At 45.6% G+C, this 19,849-nt stretch overlaps 1 protein-coding gene across 1 annotated transcript; it reads left to right on the forward strand.

The window, feature by feature from the left end:
* The first annotated feature begins 104 nt into the window (after positions 1 to 104).
* Positions 105 to 14,702, forward strand: PITPNB (phosphatidylinositol transfer protein beta). The gene is made up of 11 exons (XM_063172765.1): positions 105 to 175; positions 1,083 to 1,113; positions 1,947 to 2,092; positions 2,652 to 2,743; positions 2,871 to 2,878; positions 3,984 to 4,058; positions 5,200 to 5,283; positions 9,252 to 9,329; positions 9,856 to 9,966; positions 10,501 to 10,623; positions 14,443 to 14,702. The coding sequence occupies exons 1-11, from the start codon at positions 156 to 158 to the stop codon at positions 14,491 to 14,493; spliced, it is 819 nt and encodes a 272-aa protein (XP_063028835.1). The 5' UTR covers positions 105 to 155; the 3' UTR covers positions 14,494 to 14,702.
* Positions 14,703 to 19,849: the final 5,147 nt, after the last annotated feature.

Genomic DNA, 19,849 nt, shown 5'->3' on the forward strand with positions numbered 1-19,849 from the left:
CCGACGGGTGAGGTGTGAGCTCGCGGGGGCTGCGCGCCCTCGGATTGGCGGGGCGCGGCGCGTGCGCGCCTCCGGGCGAGGCCCGAGCGCGATTGGGCGCGCGGGCGGGGGCGGGGCCTGGCCCGGGAGCGGCGCGTGCGCGGAGCGGCGGGAAGATGGTGCTGATCAAGGAGTTGTGAGTGGGGGCGGCGGGGCCGGGCCGGGGGGAGCCGAGCGGGCACCGGGGCCGCCGCCACCGCCGCAGCGCCCGCCAGCGCCCCGCCCGGGCCGCGACCCCGCGGGGCTTTCCCAGCCGCGCCCGCTGCCGCCGGGGCCCGCCCGCGCCGCTCTATGCCGTGTGGCCCCGGGGTCGCCGCTTCCTGCGGGGCGCGGGGCCGCTCGGTGCGGCGGGGCCGCCGCGACGGGAACGGGCGCTGGGCACGGTTCGAGCGGGGCCGGGCGGGCCCTGCCTGCAGCGAGAGCCGCGGCCGCGCACCGGCTGCTCCGCGAGCTCCGCGCCGGGAGCCGGGCCGGGCCGGGCCGGGGCAGCGGCGGGGCCCAGGGGCTCCGTGCCCGTTCCCCTCAGCGAGCGGCGCCCGTGGCAGCGGGGACAGCCCCGAGCGGGGCCGCTGCCCTGCCCTGCTCCCGGCTCCCTGCTCGGCAATGGGCAGATCTGTGCCCCGGGGGCTCCTCCCTGCACAGCACGGGCTGGTTTGTTCCTCTGTCCCGGCTTTTGCTGTTTATTTCAAAGTCCAGTGACTGTCAGTGGTAGTGCAGGTAATGTGTTGGTTGAAAAGTTTATAAACAAATTTGGCATAACACGAAGTTATTGTGGCAGAGCTGGAAGTAGATCTCCTATTTCCTGGCTCTTTTGTGCGGGTTCTGACATGTTCCATCCCTTGTGCTTCCTTTTGTGTCTGGCATTGAACTTTACTTGGGTTTGTTGGGTTATATCCAAAGCCTCCCTGTCACAGAGATTTCTAAAGAGAAAACTTGAATTGGCTCCTTTTGACACTTCTTTCTTCAGCATCTGTGTTATATCTGTTATCTGCAAGTGAAGTCTACTGATTGATTTTACTGAGTTTTCTCTTTTCCTCTTTCAGCCGAGTGGTTTTACCTTGCTCCGTGCAAGAGGTATGTCCTGATCATCCTCCCTGCTTTATTCAGGGCTGGGAGGGGATTTTGTGTCAGAAATGTGACCAGCCTGAGTGCAAACATTCCCTGTGCTGTAGCTGCACTGACAGAGATGAGTGACACAGGTGTGATTCCTGTTCTGAGCAAGGAATTTCCAAGGAAGCAAATGCAGCACCGAACCTTCCACTGCCGGCAGTGCAGTTGTGCCCTGTGGCAGCACTTTGCTGCTGGTCCAGCACTGAGGGACTCCAAGCCTTTTCCTGAAGCCACAGATGAAGGAATTGCCTTCCCAGACCTGAAGCCAGCAATTCAATGGCACTGAAGTGCAGTTCAATGAGAGTCATGATAGGATCTCTGTCATGACAGGGTGCTGAATGTGCTTCTGAGGGAAATGTCACACTTGTTCTGTAGGGTGCATTTCCTGGGTCCTGTAAGGGCAGCATTTAGTTGGTTGAAAGTGTGAACTGGGAAGGCTCAGAGCTGGAAACCAGTCACTCCAAAATTTATGAACTCCAAATTGACATTTCTTGGTGCACTAAAGAACAACAAATACATTTAGCTCTTGGGATAGGAAAAATGAAATTTTGGTGTGCACCAAAGTGTTGGGTGGCTATGGAACAGCTGGGGTGTAGACCTGGTGTTTGTGAGCTGCAAATATGTGTTGCCAAAAAGTTGTCAGAATTCACTAAAAATCTTTCCTATGGTGTATTTTACTTTGCTGATAGTCTTTTTTGTACTGCTGAATTGTGAGAGGAATCAGCTAATTATTTTTAACATGTTAAAAGGTTTTGGCCAACTTTGGTGCTAACATTTGACTTCTCTTCCCTTTGCAGTATCAAGTTGGGCAGCTTTATTCCGTGGCAGAAGCTAGCAAAAACGAAACAGGAGGTGGGGAAGGAATTCAGGTCTTAAAAAACGAGCCTTATGAACAGGATGGCGAGAAGGGACAATACACTCACAAAATCTATCACTTAAAGAGGTGAGAAAAGTCTTGTAGTCCCTTGGTATTGAGCAAGAAATGTTGAAAGGTGAGGTTTAATTTGCTGAATGGTGCAAGAGTGCTCTGGTGAGTGGGAAAATGTGAAATATAATGGATTTTAAATATGTGGGGTACTTGTCTGGGACAGCTGAAGGAATTGTGTTTGCTTGCTCTGGACAGGAGTCAGAGATGAGTGGGACATAAAGTTCCTGCTGCAGGTCAGGAGCTGCTTGCTAGGGAGCTGGAGGTGAGGGCTCTGTGCTGTGCTCCTCCTCAGGAGGTGTTTCTGCTGCTCTGCAAGAGGAGGGATAGCACAGCATTCCCCGTGATCACACAGCTCCCTCTCAGTCACCTTATCATTACCTTTCCCAATTTTTCTCAACCTGTCATGATCAGAAAGTTTTTTTGAGTTCCTGTGTATTTCACTGCAGGTGACAAGGTGCATCATAACCCCTCAAATGCTTGGGTAGAAAGTGCCTTGCTTACTGGAGTGGGAGGAAGCAATGAGGAATTTCAGCTGGCAGGATTTTGAACACATTGTCCATGTTTGTTTTCCCAGTAAAGTCCCTGGGTTTGTAAGGATGATTGCTCCAGAAGGTTCCCTGGTGTTCCATGAGAAGGCCTGGAATGCATATCCCTACTGTAGAACAAGTGAGTCTCCCCCTGAGTGTCCTTCTGTTGGTGTTTTTATATGTGAAACCTTTCAGAAACAATTGTATCTAATGATGCTCTGTGTTTTCTTTTCCTTTGCATTGCACGTGTTTTCCAACTACTCCAGTTGTGACAGTGAGTATTTGAAAACCTACCAATCATATTTTGGGGTTTTTTGAGATATATTTTATCTGTTACTACCATTACAATTGTCTGGCTCCAGCCTGTCACATGTGCCTTGCTAGGACTCCTGGTGTAGAGTACAACAAAGCAACTCCCTGTGTTTTATTTGTCTGCACGTGGCTGTAATTAGAACTGTAATTTGTCAGAGAAATTATTTCATTTTTTATGTCTCCTTTTATGCTTTTAATTATGATGCATAACGTCTGTCCTGGTAAGACATAATGCTAAGAAAAGTGGGAGGGGAAAAGTGACATATCAGAGCTTCTACACTCCTGAATGCAGGAAGAGCAGAGAAATTGAATCAGTCCCTGCCTGTCTGAAATGCCATTGCTGTAAAATGAATTCCTGCCCCAGTTAAAATGGGGTAACTGGGAGCCTAAGTGGATCAGCACAGCTCAGGATTTGGGTTTGTTTTATTAAGATGTATGGGAGACACATCATTAAGATTTTTTTACATGTTTTGGTGACCTGTTTAATGATAACTTTTAGTTAAATGTTAAACTGCTTTATCTGCTCCCCTGCAAACATGGTTTAGATTGTTACCATGTGGATGTGACACAAGTGGGTTTGAGCTGTTGAGCTTGACTCACTGTGGTACCTGAGCACACAGGTGTGTGCCCTGTGACTGTTGGAATCAGCAGGGCTCTGTCACTGTCTTTACATGTGCAGTTTGGTGGCACTGGACCATTGTGATCCAGCTTTATGATTGTCATTGTGCTGTACAGTAACATCTAACTGCTAATTGATAATTGGAAAATTACTTGAACGTGGAGGTAAAGAACTTCAGGGTTGAGGACAGCAAATGGCAGGGTTATTTCTCCTGGTGTGCACAGGTAGAGCTGGATTTCTCAAACATGACTGGTTTTAATTTAGTGCTCTAATTTAAGATTATCATGTACTTATTTCTATGTGTAGGTAAGGGGCTGTTTCTCTGGTAATTTCAATATATTGTGTTGCTAGTCAGGGATTAGTAGTGGCATGTGTGTAGATACCATTTATCTGAACCAGATCAGAGAGATGTAATCAGACTTGTGCCTTTTGCTTTTAATTCTTACAGAATGAATACATGAAAGATGATTTCTTCATAAAAATTGAGACCTGGCATAAACCAGATTTGGGAACAACAGAGAACGTGAGTTGGGGTCTGGATACCAAGCATTAGTGCAATTTTACAATTAGTACAGATAAAGTATTTTATACCTGGTGATGGTGGATAATTATTGCATAAAGTCAATGCCTGACCAGTGAGTAAAGCAAGAAAAGCATTTCTCAGGTACTTGCAGGGTGGTCAAGCTGTCTCACCTAAGGAGGTCAGGAGAAGGGGTTTGGTTTTTATGTTTAGAGGTCAATACAGATGCTTGATTTTCATGCAAATACTTAAACAGCTTTTCAGGAGGCCCTTTTGTTAATTTCATTTCTTTTACTGTAGACTTGCTACTGAGAGGCTGACAAGTTTATTTGAAAACAGATTTCACAAGAGCACTGGAATTGATCTGTGAACACACTATAGCTAAATACTGAAGTTGCCTCTGAATTATCCCAGCTGCTGATGTTCTTGTTTTCTCCCCAGACAGTCACTTTGGTTCATGTGTCACTTCAGGAAAATTTTGATCTGTGGTGACAAACATTTACAAACCATCCAGAGAGGAGTAGTTGTCAGTCTGTGTCCAGTGCTTGGGTGAGCTGTAGCTCTGGATGTGCTGCACAGGAGGGGGATTGTTCTTGGACAGCTCCCCTGGCTGTAACTGAGTTTAGGTGTGCTGGACAGACCACAGGTGTGGAGCTGATTCCATCCTCTGACCTTCACACACCCTCAGACTGCACCTGGTCCACCTTCAAGGCAGTCCTGTGATTCTGGGAACCTGTCAGATCAGGTTATTGGAATCTGCATTTTTGCACTTGGAATTCTTACACCTTTCTAGCTCAAAAAGTTCATGCAGATTATGGAATGGTTAATGACTCTAATTAGAGCTTGATTTCATTAGTGCTAACAAATGTCACAGATGAATAGAGCTTAATCTTAAATGCAGGTTTCCTGAATGCACAAGAAGTGAAGTCTTTGTGTTGGTTTAAAATTGATTAGTGAGTGAATTAAGCTGTAATTGTGGAGATCATTCCCTTTAGAAAGGCAGAGGAAGAAGGGGTAGGTTTGGAGAATGCTGCCTTTACAGCATCCTGAAAAACTCCCTGGTACACACATGTACTGCACCAAGTGATCACTGTGGGATTCTCAGCATGGGAATAATTCCTTCTTTTTTTTTTTTCTTTTTCAGGTTCACAATTTAGATCCAAACACATGGAAGAGTGTTGAGGTTGTCCACATTGACATTGCAGATAGAACTCAAGTAGAACCAGGAGTAAGTAAATGTTCTGCTCTTGGGATTGGGATGGAGCATGCAGGTGATTCCTTCTGTGCTTTTGTTTTTAGTGAATAAGTTTAAATGGAGTGGATTTCACCCAGTAGAGGCATGAGAAGTGTCTTTAACAGAACCATTCACTGATGTGCCTGCCTTCCTTCTTTGGTTTTACTGCTGATTCTTTCTGCACATCTGGATCTGCTGGGGATGTTGCCTGGTTTGTTAAATTGTAACAGCTGGACTGTTGGATGTGTAATAGTTTTTGGACAGTAGGGAAATGATAGGCACTAATATGGAGAGTGTGTTTGCACAATAAATGTGATTGTCTTGGTTTTGTGCAAGGAGAGGCTCTTTATACTGTTTAACTGTTGTTTTCTGAAAGTAGATACTTGGATATCCTACATTCTGGGAAGAGGACTTCTTTGCAGGAAGTCCTTGGAACTATTTTCAGTACAAAATCCTCTTTTTTATTTTGTGTATTTGACCTACAGAGTCTCAAAAGTGAGTGCAGAGTGGTCTCATCCAGAGTCTTAAGTCTCTTCTGATGTACATTTCTACATTGTTACATTTCTACATTTCTGTTTCCTTTTTATAAACTTCTAGCACCATTTCCAGGGTATTTGCAGATTCAAGCTCACAGTTTAGCCCATTTTTGTGTAGGAATACTTGGGATTCATTTTCACCATGTGATTGAATTTTTTATTTCCATTTCATCTCCCAGAAACTCTGTTTTGCTAAATCTTGACTTCATTAACCAAAGCCTGGCTTTGTGATTAAACTCTTAGCAGATCCTGGTAACTCTGAGTTACCTGCAGACTGACATCCTTGCTGGTTACTTGTTTTCCCCTTCTGGGATGAGACATCAGGAATCTTCTGGGACCCACACTTGAAGTCTCTTCTGTTATAAAAGCCTGAAGTTTCTGGCCTTTGTCTTCTCTCTCTTTACTTCTTAGGACTTCAGGAGAGACACTTTCTATTTGTGCTGATATCTTTATCAATTTAGGTAGTGGAACTTGAATTTTTTTTTTTTTCTTGAAAGTTCAGCTACATCATAACAAAATTGCCAAGACTGACATGCTGACTCGTGCTCATTTAAGTATGTATAGGAATAATTTAGGTGACAGCTGTGACTTTCTTTAGATACACATTTAACCCTGCCTTCTCTTAATCATCTCCAGCATGCAGTCTGTGTCACTTTATGTTGTTTGTATATAAAAGTGATTTGCCAGGAGAGAAAGACTTTTTAAAGTGTAAGCAAAAATGAGCACTTGATGAGCATCAGAGGAGGCTGTGGTTTTGGAAATAATTTGTAGAAAAGCAGAGTGTAGTGAAAACAAATTGAAATCAGGTTTATAGCTATTTTTGTAAAAGGAAGACATTTAATGTCTTGTTTAGGTCATGGTGGATCTTTATTACTTGAAGGAAAGTTTTGAAGTTACAGTTTTGTACGAATGGATTTGGATTTTGGAGTTTGGATTTCTGCGTGCTGTCCATTTTTCTACAGTCTGAGGAAATATATTGGAATATAGGAATTGCTGTTTGTAGTCTATAAGGAAGTGTTAAAAGATTCTCAAGTTGCAGAGCTTGATAGGTGGATCTCTGTCATTTCAGACTTAATTTATCACAACAGGCAGCTAAACAGCTCCATGTTATTAGTGCTGAACCTTGGAGTCATCATGCAGTGACACATCCCATGGGACAGCCTATCTGTGTACAAATATGATGTGCTTTTAGTTTTGTACCCTCTTTTCATGCTGTTTATAAATATTCATCTCTCCCAGCCTGTTCCCAGTGACCTTTGCCTCCTGGCACCACGGTGTGTGTCCCTGCTAGCCAGGCTGCTTCCATTCCCATTTGAACCTTGGCATTCCTTCAAAGGTGATCTGATCTCAGGCAGTGGTTCCCCTGATAGCTGTGCTGCAGCTGCAGGACTCTTCAGGAGATGGCAGTGATTGCAAGGCATTTTTTATTAAAAACCTTTTAGCTAAACTTATCTAAAACACAGCAGTGCCTGTCAGGGCAGTGTACAGTGGTGCTGGTGACTGTTTGAGTTATGAGAGATGGGAATCATGCACTGAGTTGGGAGTGTGGCATACTTGGATAAACCTGATTCTGGTCTCCTGGTGTGCTGTGAATGAGCAGTCAGAGTGTGGATGATGTTGGAAGGAAGTTTTGGTAGGTGGTGCCTTCCTCAGGATCTGTATGTGAGTTTTTTTCTTGATAACACCAGTAGTTTGTAGATTCTCTTGCTGAAAACACTAATACAGTACTGAGCTGGAAAGCCAGAATTTGTGTCCACCTACCTAGTTAGTGTGGTGCCACTCCATGTTCAGTTCCATTTTCATGGTTTGCAGATCAGGCATCAAACTTGTGTAATTGTCATTTTAGGTTCTAAAAGTTTTCTTAAAATCATTCTGCCCTGTTTGATTTTTTTATACAATTTAATAGTGAACCATGAGTTCTCAGGAGCTCTGTTACACTCTGAGCAGGTCTAAAGACTGAGAATGAGATTTGTGAAGAAGTGCCCAGGTTCTGGGTTTGTTGTGATATTACTTTATTGTGTGTGATTCACAGTCTCTCTCAATCATTATTAATAATAGCTGGTTGCATTCATGCATATTACACTGAGAATTTGAGCAGAAACTGCCTGGGAAATGCTATTTGTGTATTTCTTTGAAATGGGTTTGCTCCTCTGTCCTGTTATGCTGCTGCAGGCTGATGTTTGCCTGTCTGGCTTTCCAGAGGGCTTCAGGGGTTTGAGCTGTAATATTTGCTCCAGCAGCTGCCTGTTTTTCTTCCTAAGAAGGACTTGTTGTTGTCAGGAGTTAAGCTCTTGCTGCACAGATATTTTCCTTAAACTCTGCAAAGAACTGTTGTTTATTTGTACTTTGGCTCCAGTCCAGTCTTCTTCCCTGCATGCTTGTAGGATTTGTGTGTAGAGAAGAGTTCCTACAATGCTCTCCTGTCCATCTAGGCTTTAGGCTATAAAAGGTTTTTCCTGTCCTTAATAGGATTTGGGTTAACTGAGTTCTAAAAGGTCTTGGTTCAAAGCTTCTGTCTCTAGCATAGAAAACTCCACCTATTTCCTTGGAATTTCTGCTTTCACTCCTACATTTTACTCATAGTTAACATTTTCTTCCTCGGTGTTTCCAGCTGTGGTTATTTTTATGTGGGTCCTAAATGCAAGAGCACAGTTGCTTTTTAGCAATGTCCCTGTGCAGAGGGAGGTAGGATGGCAGGTGACAGCATCATGTGGATTTGAGTGTCCCTGGGGTACCCAGACCAATCATTCCACCCCATAAACCAGGCAGATCAAGGCTGCACATGGAGCTCAGCTTGAATGCCTCATGCCTCACACCACTGCAGTGAGCTCTGCTTTGGCAGGATGCTCACACAGTGAACATAAATTCAGGCTTGTCTCAATGCAGTACCTGCTTTTATTTATAAAACTGGCACTAAGAGGTGGAATTCTTGTGTTTCTGTTGGGCATGTTGCTGTCCCAAACCAGCAGCAGTTCTGCCAACAGTTAGTTACATAGAGCAAAATTGTTTATCCATTGCTATAGCTTGATTCACTTCAATGTCTTCTGTCCAGTGATTGTGTGAAATTTTTAAAATGCAGTCAGGAGCAGGATTCCCTCCTGTTCTGCCTCCTTCCCTCCTGTTCTGCCTCCCCAGCAGAGGCCATGAATAGCTTTGGTTACTCAGTGTGGCAGCCTGAACAGCTCTGGCATGCTGGTTGCTGTATTACTGCCTTCTCCTCCTCTCAGGGGTCACAGAGGCAGAGGGACAGTGCAGATGTCACAGTGTGCACAGCAAGGGCAGCCCTGCAGAGCTCTTGTGTTGTGTTGGGAGCAGGGGTGATGGAGCCAGCCTGTGCTGCTCCCATCCTGCTCCAGCAGAACCTCAACACAGTGGGATATTGAATCTGGTGGTGTTTTCTGACTCTCAGAGTGTTTTATGTTACAGGACTACAAAGCTGATGAAGATCCTGCATTATTCCAGTCAGTTAAGACAAAGAGAGGACCTCTGGGGCCAAACTGGAAGGTAGGAATACCTTCTATACTAGGAACTGCTGTTACAGCCTTAGGAATTCTTTATCAGCAGAAGAACAAAGTTCACAGTTCCTTCAGAACTTGGCTCAGCTCCAGATGAGGAACAAATTTTCTGTGGCCCAGCACATCCTTCATGTGACATCCCAAAAGCAGCACAGAACTTGCCAGCACCCACTGCCAGCCATCAGAATCTGTCCCAGGAAGAAATGGGCTGTGTGTGCACACCAGAGATCCCCACAGGAACTGAGCAGCTCACTCCTGTGCCCTGGAGTGAATCACTGTCAGGAACAGCCCCAAGTTCCTGATTAGAATTATGTTTTTCTGTAATAATTCTTAGAATCATATTTTATTATCATAACAACATTGTTAAATTAATTTACTCTAAATTATACTATTGTTAAATTAATTAATTTACTCTAAATTATACTCTTTATCATTCTAATGCTCTAATTAGAATTATAATTTCTAATAATAAACTTTTAAAGTATTAAAACTTCTTTTCTATTATTGCCAAACAGAAAGAGTTAGCAACTGATGAGGAGTGTCCCAAAATGTGTGCTTACAAACTGGTGACCATCAAATTTAAGTGGTGGGGACTGCAGAACAAAGTGGAAAATTTTATACAAAAGGTGAGTATTTCTGCCTTCTGGGGCTGTGTTGATGTGGGGGTTTGAGCAGGAGCACTGGTGCAGTTTCCTATTGCTCACAGCCAGGGAATTCCTGTCCTTTTCCCCAGCCAGTCAAACCATTTGTGTCTTGGTTTGCTGCAAGTGGGGCTTCACTGGAATTACCAGAACAATTCTCTAGGGAAAAAAAGCAAAGTCTTCAGGAAGTGGCTGTTCTGGTTTGGCTGCTGCCACCTTGGAGCTGGAACAGATTTTAACAACATTCTTCATAATTCTCAAGTAATGTGAATGGCTGAACTTTCTTGAAACTCTTTTTTGATAGTGAAATTTGTTCATTCTTTCCACGTTAAAGGTGAGGTGAATTTGAGAGATGAGGTGAATTTAAGTTGGATCCAGGGGTGTGAGGTGGCTGAATCTGTAACAGTGTGAAGCAGCACTCACCTGAAGATATTAACTCTGCAAACTGAACAGCTGCTATCACTTCACCAGCCTTTGGCCAGTCCTACCTGTGATCTAATCTTGTTTATCTTCTTAAAGCAAGAAAAAAGGATATTTACCAACTTCCACCGCCAGCTGTTCTGTTGGATTGACAAGTGGATTGAGCTGACTATGGAGGACATCAGGAGGATGGAGGATGAAACCCAGAAGGAGCTGGAAGCGGTAAGAAAGCTTTTTTGTAAGGCTGTGTGTGCTTCTAGCTGCAGATTTTCTGTGCAGAAACTGAGGCAAGTTGTGTGGTGTCCATGCCTGTGTGTGTGTGTGTTTGGGCAGTGGCTGATGGGCACTGTGGCCCCTTGGGCTCCTGCATTCTGTGCTGATTTAAGGTGAGTACCTCTGATGTCATTAACTGCAGGATGTCTGCCCTGATTATCTCTGTGTTTGTGGCACCACACCCACTGCAAAAGTCTCACTCAGGGCCCTTTTGTCACTCTTTGGTTGGAACTCAAATCTGTCATTGTCCTGTTCCATCTTGTGTCTTGCTTTGTTTCTTTTCTGGTCATCATTAGATCTGATTACTTTTTCTCTTCAAGCAAGTTTGTGTCACCTGTCAGCTGTTCCACTTCTGTTTAGCACACCAAACCAAAGTCTTCCAAAGAGAAAGTCAGTAAAATCAGCTGGGATCATGTCAATTTTCCTGCTTTAGTGGCTGTGAGGGCCAAATCCATGTGGGTGATGTCTGGGAGAAAGCCCAGCCTTAGGGCACTGTCCCTGCTCTCTCCATTCAGAGGCAGAGCACCACCCCAGGCTGGGAAGGAAGCTTTCTTCTGTAGAGTCTTTTTAGACCATGACCTTTTCCATGAACCTTTCCCACATTCAATCCCACTGGCATTTTTTGCCATTCTTGGATTTGCAGTTGTATTTCCTTCCCATTTTGACAGTTGCTTCATGCCTCAAACCCAGTCAGGTAACGCAGACAACTCCAGTGTCTTGGTTCTTCCAGGACACAATGTGTCTTCAGCTAAACTTGCTGTTTGCCTGCTTTGAGCCATGCCAGACACCTCTGACCTGACCTGGCTGCCCAAGGCTCCACACCTGGACAGGAGCCCTGGGGCACCTTCTGTGCTCTGTGCCTGGTGAGTCTTTGCTCTTGGTACCAAAGCAGCTGCAGCTCCTCCCTCCCCACTTGTGCCCTCCAGGGCCTTTCCAGGCAGTGTGGAACAGCCTGTGTGGTGTAGGGATGTTTCCTGCATTTGGAAAAGTGTTTCTTCACAGTCCTGTGCTGAGCTGTAGCACCAAATGCTCTTTGCCCATAAGCTGGAGGGTTTGGGTGAGCAGCCCCAGAATGTGCTGTGGACAAGGTTGGTGTTCACTCACTCTTGTAGATCTTGTGCCCTCTCATGGGCATTTGGGTATTTTTGGCAATTGTTTTCCTAAATCATGGGGATTTCTTCTTGAATTCTAATTTACACCTGATCCTGTTCTTAGAGCCACCAGTTCCCAGGTGTCTGTGGAGGAGGAAGCATAACAGCTGTCCTCTGTAAACTGAGTTTTGCCAGAAGGGTTCCCTTTGCACATCCATAGTTCTTAATTTGGACTGAAACAGACTTTATCCAGTTTTCCTGAGCAAGGCTAGTGGCAGTGAGGAGTGCACACCAGAGGTGTGCTGGAGGGAGGCAGCAGAATTTGACATACCTGTGTGCATGGTGAGATTGTTCCTTTGTGTCTCTGTGGACTGTGGATGTTTTGTTTCACATTTCTCACTGGTAAGTAGCTCCTTTTAAATATTTTTCCAAGATATTTGCTGCTCTTTTAGTTCTTACTTTCAGCCAAACCCAGCTCACATGTGTGTAACATTTATCCTCATTCTTAAACATCAAATGTATTTACTTAATATTTTCTCATTTTGCAAAGGCAAATTGTTTTTTGCAAATTGTTGTGTAAGATGTTAGTGTCAGGAATTTGGAGTCTGTGCATTGCTGAAAAAGTTGGGTTATTTTGGTTTGTTCTTTTTCAGAAGATAAATGTATGATGTTACACTAACCCAGATTTCTGTGAAATGTGAGAGGAGTGAGGACCTACTGTCTTGGGGTTTTTCCAGTTATTACAAGAGGGGTATCTACAAACACCTCTAAATGATGTAATTTTCATGGGTTTATGGTGCAGTGCATTATTAGACAACCTAAGGGCAAAAATGTCACTGCCAAATAATATCAGTGCTAGTTTTATCCACAATAATTTGTCATCTTGTTTCATATTCAACTACTCCATCCATTGTGCCCCCAGTAACTGCCATTACATCCCCAGTACACCACCAGGTGTTTTCTGGCCAGGACCTCTGGGAAGTGAGTGCTCAGGGGTAGGTGCTCAGTGTGACACAGATTTGTCCCTGCAGTGCTCAGGAGTGGCCAGGGCAGCCCTAGGCAGTTCTGTGGTGCTGAGAGCCAAACCTGGCACAAAGCAGGGCTGGCAGTGCATGTTCTTTCCCTGGTTCTCTTCCCCTCCTCATGAACACCCTTTCTTCCTCCTGCTCCGAGCTGATCTTCCTCTGGGTTCTGTGCACATTCCAGTTCTTTTGTTGCTCCTGTGCTTCATCTTCAGTCGATTTTTATAGTCAGGATCTCTGCTTTTGTTACTTTCTGTTACTCTCTGAATCCTCATCAGTGTTCTTCCAGAGTTCCTCTATCCCAATCCATCTTTTTATCACTGTTTATGTTTCACTTGGTGGATTCTGTCTCTGGCTGCTGGAGATGAGAAGTACCCCTGCTCCATGAAACATGCATCAGCTCATCAGTGCAGAGTAGGAAAGCATCAGGTCCAGCCAGAGCCCTGTGACCAACCTCTCTCATGCCTGTGTGAGGGTAGAGATGCCACACTGGGCACCCTGAGCAGTGATTCCATGCTGGAGCATCATGGGCTTGGTAAAAATTCCAGCAGCATTATTTACAGCTGCTCTCCAGTTCCCAGGTCTCCTTGCCAAAAAGAAATACCATAGCATGGCCAAACCCCCTGAGCTGTAGCTGGAGCTGGCCCTGGCCAGGGAGAGGCAGATCCTGGCCTTGCAGGTCATTCCTTGTCTCATACTAACCACAGCATGGCAGGTTCTGTGTGTGGAGCTCACCTTTTATTTCACTTCAGATGCGTAAGAAGGGTTCCGTTCGAGGCACTTTGGCTGCGGACGTCTAGAGGAGTTCTCTGTAGGTTCTGAGGCAAAGCGAGCTGTGTAAGTCAACTGCTGGATGGAAAAGGAGAAGAGGGATTGATGTTCTTTTGGATGGGAATTGTTAGCAGAAATCATCTGAATGCCCACATAACCCATGTGGGCCTTGCCTTCCTCCTGCTCGGTAGCGGTGTGGTGGTCAGCAGGTGGGGCTGGCCCACAGTGCCCAGGACAGCAGGTGGGCACTGGTGCAGGCTCTGAGGCTGGGAGCAGAGTTCCTGCAGTGCTGGGCACCTGCCCTGGTGCCTGATGCTCACCCAGTGCAGGCACCCCAGGTGTGGGATGTGCTGCTGTCGTGGCAATGCTCGCCCCTTCTGGGCTCCAGTCACACAGGCCAGCATCACTTTGCTGCACACATAGGAGCAAAGTGATCTCTGGACTTGGTCCTTGTCACTTAGGGAAGCTGTGGAGCATCACTTTCCAAACAAGTTCAGTTCTTAGAAGTCCAGTTCCACCCAGAACACCAAACTGTGTCAGAGCTGTTGCTGCAGGAGCAGCTTTTCCAGGAGTTGGAGGCTCTTGGTGCTTGTGCCCAGCCCTTTGGTGCTGCTGTTCCTCTCAGGCACTGTTGTAACATCCCAGCCCAAGGGTTCCACATGCCACTGATCCGTGTGGGCTCCCCACTGAAGGGAGCTGCTCCCAGCCCGGGGGGCAGGTCCTGACCAAGGGCAGCTCCCGCTGAGATTCCCTCAGGAGCTGGCATTGCTTTGGTGTGACTCTGAGGCCCTGTCCTGCTTTTCCCTGGAGATAATCTCCCTGTGTGTTTGGAGCTGTGTCTGGAGCAGCTGCTAATGCAGGAATTGCCCTTCCTCTCTCCACAGCTGCGTAACCAAGGCCAAGTGAGAGGAACGAGTGCTGCCAATGACGAGTGACGCCGGACGGACGCCGGTGCCGGATCCTGGCTGTGTGTGTGGGTGCATGGCTCTGTATATAACTACACACACACATGCAGACACAAGGGGTGGTTACAGTGTCTCTCTCTGGGTGCTATACCTGTCCTAGCAAAGATTCCAAGGAAAACTTGCTTTCATTATGTATACCCCAAGCAAATAAAAGAATCAACTGAGTAGTGTCATTTAAAGGATGAATTTTGCTAACTGGTATGTTCATGAATGTCAATACTGGACCAATTTCTGCCCTACTTGTTTTCTCTCCTGTCCAAGTCACTCTGCTCTAACTTGCCCATCTCTCATTGTAAAGGAACACTCAAACAAGTTAATTTCAGTTTTATGTCTTCCCTATGTGATGAGTTTTTGGAATAGGAACAATGAATGTATTTATAGCTATTTATTTCTGGATTGTCATTATCCTCTAGTCAAATCAGAAAAAAAAATTTCTATTAGTGGAAATTGGAAGACTGTTACTGTTGAATAAGTTTAACCCAAACTTTACCCACTCACTGATTTAAAAGGAAAAAATCATGTTTTATTGGACTTTTGTACATTGAAATGCTAACAGTTTTCTTCATTAAAATTGGCAAGACTAAGGAAAAATGGCTTGTGATTTATAAAGTAGTTTGCAACTTGAAATTTTTCAGAACCTGCTTTTTAGACAAGTACACTGACAGTTCCTGTAGAGCATTTTCAGTGTATCTTAGGCTGGGCAGTGAGGACAGGGTCAGCCCTTCCCTCCAGGAATACTCCTGCCAGTGCAGTGGCTGTTTTCCAGAGCTTCCCTTTGGAAGCCATGCAAGCATTCTGGATCTCACACACAGCAATGAAGTATAATTGTGATTTTAGCTGTTTTCATGTTGGAAATACACTTTGGGAGATGTAGACTTTGAGATATGCTGACAGTTTCAGTTGTAGCCCCTGACACATTCCCCTGCTGTCTGTGTGGGGCTGATGTGAGAGCCCCTGGGATAACAGATGCCTCCTGTAGGAAACTCCATAGGGAAAAGGTCTTCAGCATGTTTAAGGAACTGTTCAGAGCACATAACAGGGAGACATTAACCTAATGCTTGTTAGATCAAAGAAAAAGTATTTTTAAAAGCACTAGTTAGATAAAGATCTATTAATGCCTGGTTTCTTCCCAGCAGCCTTGGCAGGGCAAGCCTTGCCTGACTTCCCAGGAGGGCTCTGATTTCTGTTACCATCAGTGACAAAGCATTCCTGCACTGGCAGCAGGGCCAGGTGTGCTGTGCACCTTGTCCTGGTGCTGGGCACGCTGGCACTGCCACACCTGCCTGGTGCTGGTGCCTCCCCTGTGTGCTGCACCAGCCACCCTCCAGCCCCACAGTACTTAATGTGCTTGGTTTCCTTTCTGGGTTAGTTCAGTGCTTATTTCTCCTGTACCACCAGGAGGTTGGGCTGTAAATGCAGAGGTCATTGAAGTACCCCTGGAACCACACACAGAGGTCATTCAGTACCCCTGGAACCCAAGGGCTCAGGTCACAGTGCTGGAGTTTGTGTCCTGCCATTTTTAATGTGTTGCAATGCAGAGGGAAAGGGGCCCTGTGACTTCCATGGATTTGGACTAGTTGTGAACATTTGAGAGAATCTTGTAGTGAATGTACAATGTTTTGTTTTCTTTGGCAGTCTCTGGTGCAACTGACAAGTAAAGCAGGCAATGGAATTTAATTAAATAAATTTGATCATAAAAAGCTCTGTCTCTTATGTCAGGCACTCACATTTTGCTCCTGAGCTGGCGTTTGGGGTCCCAAAGGCTGGGTTTGGTTTGGGATTTCAGGCTGAGCAGCACCTGGAACCTTGGCACTGCTGAGCTGGGAGAACTCGGTGCTGTGGCTGCTGTCTGTGAGGTGCTGGGCTGGCAGAGGTGGGACTGGGCATGAGGAGGGGCTGCAGGGTGGGAAGTGCCTCCCATGGGCTGAGGGGCTCCTGGGTGTCCCTCCCTGGGGTCCCATTCCTGGGCTGGCTCTGGGGCAGGGTTCTGCCTGCTCAGCCTGTGCAATCACCTGCTGCAAAGCTTGTACAGCTCCTTTGCTAAATGCAGAATTGAATTCTGTCTTTACTACCAGCTTGTTTAGCTTCCAGATGGTGAGCCAACAGGAAGCAGTGGAAGTGTAACGTAGTTTTGATGTAATGGATATGTAAACGTGATAGTTACTCACTGCAATAGACTGCTGGGAACCACATTCCAGCAGTAACCTTTGAAATCCATCACTTGGCTGTGCACAAGTGTGATCTAAAGGAGACTTGTAAGGAATTTGCTTTTTTTCTGGAGGATTCTTAATCACTGAAGAGAAAGGAGAATGATTTCTGTCTTTTACCTTTACATGTAGACTGAGAAATGTCAGGGAAAAAAAATCTGCTGAGATTTTTGGGTCTTCTGGGATTTTCCACCCTCAGGTCTTTCTAAATCCTCTCTGAGCAATCTGAAAATGTCCTGTAAGACAATTTACTCTGCATTTCCAAGCCTCAGTTGATGCAGCCATGTTTAGGAGCTACATCATGTCCTTGAAATGCAGTGCTATGATTTTATGGCAAAATCTGAAGCATGGGGTTTTTATTCAGTTCATACAATTCAAGAGTCTTCTCCGTTGAATTCTGTCTTGATAAAGTCATTGGGAAAAGATTTTCTTTGAAGTTTTGTAACTTTTAATGAAAGACTTTCTACTTGCCTGAATTTATATGAAAAATTAATTTTAATCAAGAGCATATAATTGTCGGGAAGCAGAGATTATCCAGAGTGATGGCTGGAGACATTTCATTCCTGGGAGCCTCCTCTCCTCCTTGTTGCCTGCTGTGGGCAGAGTTCAGTGTGCAAACCCTACCACAGAGTTCTGGCATGCACAGTAGTTTTAAAGATTACAATGATAATGTGTCAAGCCCAGGTTTTGGAGGCAGGTTTTCAATTGCTTCCACCTGAGGCATCGCCTGCATGAGGACCCTTAATGAGAGTTAAGTGAAATCCTGTGCTGCTGTCCCTGTCTCCTCAGCAGAGGCTGTTTGAGGCCCCAGCCCCTGGCAGCAGAGCCAGGAGGGTGCCTGGTGTGAGGGGAGGTGATTCCTTTGCAGTGCACCTGAAGAGAGCCTGGAGCTGTTTCTGCCACTGCCCTGTGCTGTTTTTTGCTGGTATGCTGGTACTTATCCTGATACTTGTAGTCATTTTGTTCTGGTGCTCTTTCCCCACTTTTGCTACTTATGCTGTATTTTTTAAAAACCTCTCAGCAGGCACCAGCACAGCCCCAGATGTGCTGCTGTTACCCTTTAGGGACAACAGCTGCTGTCCATGCTTCAGAGCAGCCTTGGATTTCTTATTGCTATAAGCACAGGAAGCCCTAATTTAATTTTAAAACTTTATTCCTCAGGTTGGAGACATGTTTCTTTCCTGAACCCCATCTACCTTTATTATTTAATTTTTATGTCTAAAATTACATGGCTTTCTGGTTTAGAATTGCATATCCAAGACACACAAGAAATTTCAGGTATTTGTTGAACCTGAACTATAGAGCTTCTCCAATCCCAGCTAAAAATCTTGATATGCCTTATTTACCAAATTTCTGTTTTATAAGCTTGGCTTTAGCACCCTCTAGAACAACACCTAATGCTGTTGCTCCTTTTGCACAAGGCTCTGTCTCCCTTGTTTCCCACACAGTCCAAGGTAAATTAATGGAATGTGATTATCAGGACTTCTGAAAACCCAGTAGTCACTGGCTAAACTATACCATAAAAAGAACTGAGCTACACCAACAGGGGAAGTCCCTGAAAAAGCTGGGAGCAAAATGACCATAATTGAAATCTGAAAGCAGCAACTTCATAAAGAAGTAAGCGAAGAGGCGGCTCTTTGTAAATGGTGATCTAAAAAGTGTTCTGGGTTGTGAGACCTCATTTCAAATGTATTCATTAAATAATATTTGAATCATTTAACAGTTTGAACTCTACTGCACTGCTAATATCTTCAGGGGATTTTTTTTCTTCAGTAACAAAGGTGCCTTTGTTCCCGCTCAGTGCTCGGGCTGTGCCTTGGATATTAGTTGGAAACCTGATCACCCAACATCACTCCGAGGCTGCGAGTACAATGTGAGTCGTCTGCAACCCGGATTGAATCAGGCCCTTTGTACGGATGCTGAGGGGCCGTGGTGGTGGAGGAGCGATGGTTGTGGGCAGTAGGAGATCGTTAACCCTTTGTGCCTCTGGCGGGGACAGGGGAGGTTTGGGCGATGCTGACAGCGAGGGCCAGGGCCAGCTGTGAGGAGCAGCCAATAGTGCTGGACAATTCCTGCTGGAAAGCAAATCATTCTTTAGGCAGGGCAGGTGAATTCATGCTGCTGGACTGGGTGCTCGCTGCCTTGGGATGCCTCTTCCCTACAGTGTGTGGGCAGGAGCACTTGATTTAAATTTGGACAAGTCAGGAGTGTGAGCCAAGGTTGACCAGTGGCTCAGGAACGCAGTTGTGCTGTTGGACCTTACGAAGTAACACGATAAATAACAAACACAGGAGCAGCTTTATTTGCCTGCTGGTTTGAGTTCTGGGCCCTGTGGACTCGAGCATCTGTCACCCCAGGATGTGCAGTGTGTTCTCCAGCAGAGCCAGGAGGTCAGGGCAGGGAGCCCTGGAGCCAGCGCTGACGGCAGGAACGGGAGGGATGGCAGCGGTCACAGGGCACCAAGGAATGCAGGGGATGCTCAGACACACAGCCCTGGGGGAGGCTCTCCAGGATGAGCCAGCCTGGTCCCCAGGGATGGGGTGACCTCCTGAGATCCAGTGACTTCCAAACCCACACCAGTGGCCTTGCTGTGCCCTGTGCTGTCCATGCAGGATGGAACAGCAGCGTGCGACATCCCGGGGGATGGATGGCAGGATGAGGAGAGGAACCACCAAGGCAAGTGCTCTCCTGAAGCTCGTACTTCGGGGAAATTAAGTCATCAGGACTTTATAAAACACCCTCTGGCTCTGTCCTTTCACAGTAATTCAATTTATAAGATGATGAAAAATGAATTAATTTTGGTGGTTTTCTGGCATCACCCACAGTGAGCCAGACTTTCCAGATGCTCAAGGATTGTTCTTGCTCTACCACATTTGTATAAATTCCCACCTGGTTCAAGTTTAGGAAAACAGAAGAACAAAGTTGGTCACACAAACTCCCACCATAAAACACTGAGGAGAGTTAAACACGGTTATCCGTACAGAGAGGTGCCATTTTGTTATTTATGATTCACTGAGCTATTTTAGGAAACATAAAACTTCTACTTTTCCCGTAGTCAAACTAATTCACTACTTCTGTCTATTTCTGTTGTGCTATATATAAATATAAAAAAAATATAA

Source organism: Melospiza melodia, chromosome 20 (assembly GCF_035770615.1).
Source record: "Melospiza melodia melodia isolate bMelMel2 chromosome 20, bMelMel2.pri, whole genome shotgun sequence".
Lineage (NCBI taxonomy): Eukaryota > Metazoa > Chordata > Aves > Passeriformes > Passerellidae > Melospiza > Melospiza melodia.